The sequence below is a fragment of the Miscanthus floridulus genome, chromosome 3, assembly GCF_019320115.1.
Source record: "Miscanthus floridulus cultivar M001 chromosome 3, ASM1932011v1, whole genome shotgun sequence".
Taxonomy (NCBI): domain Eukaryota; kingdom Viridiplantae; phylum Streptophyta; class Magnoliopsida; order Poales; family Poaceae; genus Miscanthus; species Miscanthus floridulus.
This window is the reverse complement of record NC_089582.1, coordinates 122,668,583-122,678,014: the sequence shown is the minus strand read 5'-3', so window position 1 is coordinate 122,678,014 and position 9,432 is coordinate 122,668,583. Positions and strand designations below refer to the sequence as shown.

Below are 9,432 nucleotides of genomic sequence, written 5' to 3'. Positions count from 1 at the left end.
TTTCTCCTTTTATTCTATTCAGAATTCTTCGGTATTTAAAAATTTTATAGCTCGATCGATTTATGCAAACAGAATAACATCGGAAGCATTAGAAAGCCCGAGCAAAATGGATCGGCTGGATGATGCATGCTACGGTGGCCTGTTATATACTCCCTCTGTTCGAAACAAGCTACGTTTTTTTACTTTTAGACATTTTGTTTGACCGTTCGTTTTATTCAAAATTTTTATATAAATATTATCTATTTTGTTATGACTTATTTTTATCATTACAGATGCTTGAATAATGATTTGTTTATTTTATAATTTACACAAAAACTTTAAATAAGACGAATGGTCAAATAAGATGTCTGAAAATAAAAAAAAACGTCACTTATTTTGGGACGGAGGGAGTAGATACATAGATAAGAGCTTCTACATGTAAGATCCATGCTGGTTGTGTGCCAAACTGTGCGCTGACCCACATGCACAGATTAATATGCCATCGCTGTTGACGACGGCAGCAGCTGAAGCCTGAAGCGGACGAACAACAACCATACCTAGCTGCGCCTACAGTACATGGCATGGCACGGCGGACCGCCGGCGATGGATCGCCCCATCACCATCCACATTCCACCAGCAGCAGCTAGCCAGCAACCCCATGGTGTGGATTGGGAAGCAACAGGGACAGCACGTACCGCTGAGCGCAGATTGATAACCACCCGTAAAAGGTAACGATCGAGTGCTAATTCCCTTCCCTCCACCAATCGTCTCGACCTGCGATAGACGGCGTGCGTCGTGGCATCTGCCTGATGCCAACACGCAAACCAGCGGATCGATCGGAGCACCACCACCGCCTGCCCGCCCGCGCGCGCCACTCACTCATCATCCCATCCCAACTCAAGTCCACACACGGCACGTTCCGTGCCGTGCTGGGTGTGCTTTTTTCGCGCAGACGTCGCGGGGAAGGAAGGAAACCAAACCAAAGACGCCTGCCGGCTGCCGCGGACGCGTGACCGATCGAGGCCGAGGGAGGGGAGGCGCGCCGGGCGCGCGCGCGATCCACGGACCGAGCATGCGTCGTGCGTGCCGCGCGCCGATTCATGCCGGCTCTGCTGGCCGCCTGCCCCCCTCCCCGTGAGGCGTGAGAGAAACAAACTAGCATAAACCCAAACCGGCGAGGCGTGCACGGGAAATGCGTGATCTCTTGGCCGATCGAAGGAGGGCCGGACGGTGGTAGGCATGTTCGCGTGCTCGGGCCGGCCACCGGCCACGCTACCCAACTCATCAGATATCTCTCTCCAGTGTGCCAGAGGTTTGGTATCCTGCCGATTGCCAAACTCTTACGTACGGTCGGTCCCCGACACAATTCGATGCACCATGTGCTACTGGAAAAAAAAAACAAGAGCAACCTAGCTAGGAAAAACAAACGTTTTTTAATTAATAATTAAGAATAAAAGAAGTGCCTAATTCGAGGTGAAGCTTGAACTCTGTGGCACCTTCCATTCAACTACTTGTTGAGATGGGTTCATGTTCATTTCTTACAGTCTACCAAGTGACGAAAAGATGGTGGTGATGCCCACTGCCTACATATAAAGTTCTCTTTAGTTTTCTGCTCAAACAAAAGCATTTAGGTGATGTTTCGTTCAGGTGAAGCTATAACAAATTAGAATGGGCTCACATACCTTGTGGTTGTGGGTGCATAAACATGTCTTATATAGTACTTAGAATTTTAATCAAGTTCATTGTTTTTTTTTTCATTTTTTGTGGGTGCATTTGCACCCCTAACCACAACTTACCTTCGCCTCTGGTTTGGTTCGACCTTTTTTGTCTGCCATTGGTTCACCATGTGAACGGATAGTGTTGCTTCTCCCAGTTCGTAGCCAATCACTACCGGCCCATACAATTTTGACGCCGCTCTCAACCTGGTGTTATATGATTTCACTTCCTTCTTCTCGCTTTCACTCCCTTCAACGACTTCTCCCTCAAGACTCTCGAGCTCCCGAGCTCCCTACAACCGTACCATGGCTTCAGCCCCCTCCAGATTCTTCTTCCCCGCGCCACACACAAGCGGTCTTGTTGTCAGGTCCCTCAAGATTCTCTTTCCCTCCATATTCTTGCTACCATAGAGAAGAGAATGCCCCAACCAGGAGAATACAATAGGGTAAACTAATTGTAGGATATTTATTGATAGACATTGCTCAATATTGTCTTAACCATTATACCTTGGCTATTATATTACACCCTTAATAGTTATCTAAAAAACTCATAACGTCTACATATGAAGTCGAGGACGAAATTTATATCAACATTGTAGAGCTCAATGATATCTACAACTTTATAGTTGACAAGTTTTTTAATTTAAAATTACTTACGACACCAAAAGTTGTTTTCTAAAAAAAATCTCAATTTTTAAAATTCAAATTTAGAGTTTTGAAACGACATCAGATGTCAACACGATTATCAATATGATCCATATCATTGTTGTTGATATTCTTTGATAAAGCCATTTAAAGTCCTAAATGTTTATTTTATTTTTTTAGATTTTAAAAATTCAAAATTTTTATTTTTTCAAACAACTTCGGTATAGATTGTGTTAATGTTCGAAGTCATTTGAAGTTTCTTTTTGAAATTTGAAAACTAAACAATAAAACAAATAATTAGGAGCCTAAATAATTTTAGATAAAAAAGTATCAACTAAAAAGTTTTAGATCATACTGATAACTGCTATTTTTGTATGGACCATGTCAACATCCATGGTCGTTTGAAAAATTCAGATTTTGAATTTCATAATCTAAGAATTTGAAAGTATTTTTGGCTCTCTACATAATATAAAATTTTAAACTTATCAACTACGAAACTATATATCTCATTGAGCTCTACCGGCCTAATATGCAAAAGTTAAGGTTTTTTAAATAATAATTAAGGTTCATAGTATAATAGTCCGTAGCATAATGGTCACCCTTAACTTTTTTCCACTTATTTCAAAATATTATTCTAATAATATTGTTTTTGAAAAATAGTATCTCAGCAATTATTAATATTAAAATATATCTTATAACAAATTTACCAATAAGTACATAAGCCAGCCAAAGCTCGTAAAACTGCTCCTAGTCAACAAAAGCAGGTACCCTGCTGACCTTTTTTTTTTTTAGCTTGAACTCCTCAAGTATAAGTTGTAGTATCTATACTCTACACAATATACTCATAGTACCACACACGTGCATCCCTAAAAACTATAACCTATACATCTCAAACGTCTTTCTAAATATCACCAAAGTCACACGAGCCTCGTAGAGGTCCGGTACGTCGTACTCCCGTTATAGAGCGCTTTGCCACTGCGCTACACGCGCGCCTGGAATACCCTGCTGACCTGCTCACACTCTAGCTAGAAAATGGTACTAGGTGCAACAGATTGGTATGGTAGGCCCAGCTGGCATCAAGTAACTGACATTCGCCGCTGGGCCACTAGTCAGCGACGCAACAAGCCCAGCAAGCAACAGGCCAACAGCCAACAACCAGCCAGCGCGCGCCGCCACCGACACGCAGCCCCGTTCGGTCCGCCGCCGCGTTGCCTTTGCCTCCTCCCCGAGGCGAGCCCCACCTCGCGCGGGAGGAGATGGACTGCTGCCGGCACGTGAACCCGTTCCGCGCCTGCGCGGGGCTGCGCGGGCTGGGCTACCTCATGGTGGCGCTTGTCGCCGCCATCGTCGCCTTGTCCTACTACGCCGTCGTCGTCTACGCATGGGGCCCCATGCTCCTCGCCGAGGGAGCAGCCGCGGCAGTTGCTGCCGCCGTGATCGCCGCCTTCCACATACTCGTAAGCGCCGACGCCCTCGCTCCTCTCCCCTTTCTGTTAAGATCTATGTTCAGTACTACAGCGTGAGACATCTGCAATAAGCTTATAGAGTCTGAAAGATTTTATTTCCCGTCCAAAGTTCTGACTTAAACTAATTATCATTTGATTCCCATCATCGATCAGATTGCACATTTATCACCGTTACTCGTCTGGAACTCTGGATGGATTCTAGGGTTAGTTAAGCTATGCCTGTCAAATGTGCATCCTAGGTCTGTACACTGGGTACTACAATTATGATGCACGTACGCATTGCTGATGGTATTCTCTGTTCAGACCCGTACTGTTGTGCAACTGCGAAAATGTATTTGACTTCTGAGGCAACTCAGTCATTTGTGGGACACAGTTCGTTTGGGTTCAGTGGGTAACAATTAATCGCGGTTGACTCGAGGAAACAAAAGGTTGCTCTAATTGAGGTGTTGCTGGACACCAAACTAATTAGTGACATATTTTTTTTGGATGCGGTAACTGGTATGTGTTCTTGGAGGCTAAACTACATAACTACAACCTCTGCTATCCTCAAGCTGCAACTTTGACCTCGCCTTTTTCATATGAATATGGATGCAAGCAGGCGTGCCTGCAGGTAGCCTGCGGGCCAACGCTCCATCCGCTGTGATTATTAGCTGACGATGCAGGGCCAGCTAGCACCTGCGTTCCTACCTGCAATAGTCTGCTGGGCTGTGCAGGAACCAAACAAGCAGGATGCAGACACCTGCAGCAGCCTGCATCCTTCATATGACTAGTTATGATTAAATCCTACCTATACGATAATCCATAGTTATCAGTTCTTGGCACAAGAAATTCAGAAACTTCAGGCACAACCCGGCAACCATGAGCAGATCGAACAACGCTAGGAGATCAGATACCTTGGATCAAACAGCCGCAGGTACTGCGGTCGCGTGTGTCGTCATCCTCGTGTCCGAGGAGGGTACCAGTGACAGCGAGAGGGCATCGAGATTGCCGGCGGGGGGAGGTGGGGGAGAGGGGGCAGGTGACAGTGGGCTGGAGGCGCCTGCCCGCGACCCTGAGCATAGACAATGGAGAATTGGAGAGGGAACGTGAGCCATCTCTGGTCGTTCGATGCTTGCAGATGCAGGTCTTGCAGGCAGAGGCAGGCAGATGCAGGTGACCCGTTTCAGTCTGCTAGCTAGTGCAGGTTGGGCTGCTTAAGCCCGCATCACAATAAGCAGGATCCTGCAGTGGCCGCTAGGCTTTTTTGTGCAGGCGGGCCAAGCAGGCTGGTAGGTAGGCCCACACCTGCTTGCATCCCTACATATGAATATGTCAGTAAATAGTCGTGAAATCTCTTTTCTTAACAACAAATCTAACTATACCCTTTTGACATAAGTTAGTGGTCCCCAGATGCTTTGTTTTTTCAAATTAGCGGTCATAGCTAGAGATGTTCGACTGCACGTTTCATTTTTCTCGAACATGGACTGGAGGTTTTAACATCATATTTCTGAATGAAACATTAACTACATACGTGCTAGGTTTCTGTGGCATATGAGGCTAACTAAATGATGGCGAATGTCTTGGAGGCATTTCCTTGGAATGTTTGGGATTTATCCAATGAAATACCACCCATACAGATACCCGCTTAAGGATTTAGGTACCACCAAAAAATGTGAAAACTGTGAAGCAGAAGCTTGATAGTGAAGTTGAGGTTTGGAGGCCTTAAAGGAGAAAAACGACGTTAAGTTTTCCATTGGGTTTTAATTAGATGAAGGCACATTTCTATAATTGGGACTGATACGTTGTAGAGTGTCTAGGTTCTAATTTCATATTGTATATTTTAAGTTTTATAAACGCGGCGTGTTGCAATCCTCAATAAAGATCATGGTACCTTTATGACTATCAAGGACCCTTTCTATTGCCGAGTTTACAAATTTAAATAGTCGAGTAGATCTCTTAATAAAACCATTATGTACTAAAATTAGATTTGCTAACGGTTTTTCCTTTTAAGGCTTTTTTTTTGGCTAGTTGTGTCATCAAACAATCTGGTAGTTCTTATTTTCATGGCTGGAAGGCAGGCTTTCATGATGAAGTTTAACTTCAATTGTACAGAATGTATTAGAACTGTCTTTTTCTTCTTGGTTGTCATCTTTGGTTTAGCTGCTTTGGCCGTACCCTTACTGTATAACTCCTTTTTCTTTTCTGTTTGTACAGTTTTCCTTATATATTATTTATATAATACCAGTACCACTGTTGGGTTTCAATTACTGCTTTCTCAAAAAAAAAAAAGTCTAGCAGAGAAATCAAGCTGTGTCAATTGTTTTGTAACCTTATTTGTGTAGTTCACCTTGTGCTTTAGAATTGCTTTTTTTTTTCTTACATGAATTGGATGTTCCAATTCCTAGATTTCATATGGGGAAAAAAGCTTTGATTCTTCCAGCTAGACTGAGAATATCTCGTTTTATAAACAGTACTTTGAATTTTTTTACATTTTTTAGTTTTTAACATGGACTTTAAAATTAGAAATACGAATCATGATTATATTTGATTCTGTCTTGCTTAAACTTCTTCAGGGATCTTGTTTATTCTGCAGCTTGCAATGATTCTGTGGTGCTATTTGATGGCTGTTTTCACTGATCCTGGTGCTGTACCTGAAAACTGGAGGCATGATGCTGAAGATAGTGGGAATCCTTCATTTTCCTCTTCAGAGGAGCAAGGAAGTGCTCCTAGATATTGTTCTCGCTGTCAAAATGGCAAACCTCCCCGCTGTCATCATTGTTCTGTTTGTAAGTCATCTTTCCTGTGGATAGTAACTAGCCTTTAACTAATGACCACTGTTTGAAAAGTTGCAACACAACCATTGTTCATTAGTGATTCTTTGCCAAAGTCACATGTTAGCTACAGTAGTATTTGTGATAGTTATCTCATATTTATGTTAACTTTTTTTTTGTCACTGTTCAGTTTTTTTGGTTCCTGATCCAGATCTTCCTGTTGATGTTCCTTGCTATGATTGAAAAAAAGCAAACGCTGTCAAATTTCTGCAAAATATCTAGTGGTTATAATGACATTGAACATTAAGCAGTCTTCATATAGCAAATCTACAAGATATACATGCATAGCCAAGAATCTCTTTGATGTTCTTCTGGTTTTATTAGCTTGGCTAAGGATCTGCCATCCTCTTATCTTGTTTCTATTGCATCCATAAAAGTTTGGATGAATAAGTTAGATGTCACCTAGTATTTCTCTGGGTTCTTGTTTTAACCTTTTGTTCTTATGCAGGTAACAGATGTGTGCTTAAAATGGACCATCACTGCATTTGGGTAGTGAATTGTGTTGGAGCAAGGAACTACAAGTATTTTCTCCTTTTTCTGGTACAGCTGAAACATTTAATGTGGCTTCCCTGTTCTTGCTTATTCTACACATTTGTATCACTGAAACATTGCTTGTTCCCTCTTCATTTTTTTTACATTTTCCTGTTTCCCTGACCATGTTGCCACATAGAGTTCTGTTTTTGAAATTTATTGTTTGGTATGTTCTTGCAGAAACTGTCGCTATATTTGTACAGTTCCATAAATCTGACTTTATTTCTTTCAAAATGTGGATAGCTGACGTGGTTTTGACATGGAGCATTACTTTCTTGCCAAACTGTATGTAGAATTGTGTTTATTCATCTCTTTATGCTGAAAAAATATTTGATTCTCCTGCAATAAGGAGCCTGTAAATGCTAAACCGTAACCAAGGCCTTCTCTTCAAGTTCAACCATTCTATTGGTTTGGTTGTTCTTGCAAATATGTAATAAAACTTGGCAATAATTCTGTTCCCTAGCTGGCATGCTGACATACCAACAATTGATTACCAGTCATTAGTATGCAGGTGTGCAAGCTCTACTTTCTGCTACTAGATAAGTTTGTCAACCATTAACAAAGAGCCCTAATAGTTGAGGCCAGGCCTGTACTTAGAACAAAAGAAACATGATTGTATTTTTATTTACCTTTTACTTCTCAATAGTGACGTTCTCTGTTTGCCTGTTTAGATACCTTATTTCTTGTTATTTATTTATCTTAAAGTTGATTTTCCTATGTTATATAGGTGTATACATTTATTGAGACTGTGCTGGATACCTTGGTACTACTCCCAAACTTTATTGAGTTTTTTCAAGATGAAAGTAGGCGTTCCAGCTCTCCTGGGGATATTGCTATTCTATTTCTTGCTTTTGGTAAACCTTTTCCTTTGCTTGGAAGCATCAAACTTACTTACCTCAAAGTTGTGCAAGTTACGTAACAGTTGGTCTTTGTTGCAGTTCTAAATTTAGCATTTGCGCTGAGCCTCCTCTGTTTCATTGGAATGCACACGTCTCTTGTTACACGTAATACGACTTCTATAGAGGTGATTTTGTGACATTAGTTCTCTTGCTCTCTTTTTTTTTGCACAATTCATAAATAAAGAAATGTCTTGATGACACATCAAACTTCATCTACCTAATTACCTGTTAATATGGAAACTGGATCAAATGTGGCCATCATGCACAAGATTCAAAATGCAGTATTCATCAAATGGAATTGTATAGCGCACACACTGTCCAATCATTTTAATTCTGATTTTGATTGTTTTCTTCTCTTGCTTCGCACTTAATAATTTCAGCACTACATCCCAGTAGATTAATACTCCCTCCATTCCAAATTATAAGACGTTTTGTCTTTTCTAGATACATAGCTTTTGCTATACACTTAGATATATATTATTGCTAGATACATAGTAAAACCAATGTATCTAAAAAAAGCTAAAATATTTTATAATTTGGAATGGAGGGAGTAGCTTGTTTCCTTGATGGCATTCCAAAAACATTACAATATGATTGCTTTGGATCAATCTTGTTCCAGGTCTATGACCGAAAGAAGTCAGTTTCATGGAAATATGACCTAGGATGGAAAAGAAACTTGGAGCAGGTAATCTTTATGGTATAATTCACTGCCTGACCTTTATATCATTTACGTCCCGGCCATCTGTAATACAGGTTACTGCAGGTCTTTGGTACCAAAAAGTTGCTCTGGTTTGTTCCCTTGTACTCTACAGAGGATCTGCACAACATCCCTGCGCTTCGAGGCCTTGAGTTCCCTACTCGCTCCGATGCAATTGTCTAATTGCATAGGATGCCTAGCAGAGTGGCAGCAGTGTATTCTATGACATAGGGTCGTCTCACATTTACACTATATAGGATTTCTATACGGAGATCTGTTAATTCTTTTGTGTACAGAAATACACATGCAATTCTTTCGTGTACCAGCTGTAAAGACCAAACAGATATTTACACAATCCTGTTAATTCTTTGGTTGATTTAGATTTTACACAATTTTTGTCGGGTATCGATATTAGGGATACCCAAGCAAGAAAGTTAGCGCTCATGCTGACTTCCCCGGATGGCTCAAGACATTAAAAGATCTCGCCCGACCTCGAGGCCGTGGGCTACGTCTCGTCCGACCCTAAGGACGCGGGTTCCGTCTTGTCCAAGGCCGTGGACTCCGTCTCGTCTGACCTCGAGGCCGTGGGTTTTGTTTTGCCCGACCTCGAGGTCGTGGGCTCTGTCTCGCCCGACCCCTTGGGTGCGGGCTCCGTCTCGTTCGACCCTAAGGATGTGGTTTTCGTCTTGT

At 41.9% G+C, this 9,432-nt stretch overlaps 1 protein-coding gene across 2 annotated transcripts; it reads left to right on the top strand.

Moving 5' to 3' along the window:
- The first annotated feature begins 3,433 nt into the window (after positions 1-3,433).
- Positions 3,434-9,134, top strand: LOC136546743 (probable protein S-acyltransferase 12). 2 transcript variants are annotated; one of them, XM_066538718.1, is made up of 7 exons: positions 3,434-3,796; positions 6,378-6,570; positions 7,064-7,155; positions 7,874-8,000; positions 8,085-8,170; positions 8,665-8,730; positions 8,809-9,134. In XM_066538718.1, exons 1-7 carry the CDS (start codon positions 3,596-3,598, stop codon positions 8,923-8,925), a joined length of 882 nt encoding a protein of 293 aa, XP_066394815.1. In that variant the 5' UTR covers positions 3,434-3,595; the 3' UTR covers positions 8,926-9,134. The 2 variants fall into 2 exon arrangements, with proteins under 2 accessions (XP_066394815.1, XP_066394816.1); XM_066538719.1 differs by having other exon boundaries at positions 3,573-3,796; positions 6,358-6,570.
- Positions 9,135-9,432: the final 298 nt, after the last annotated feature.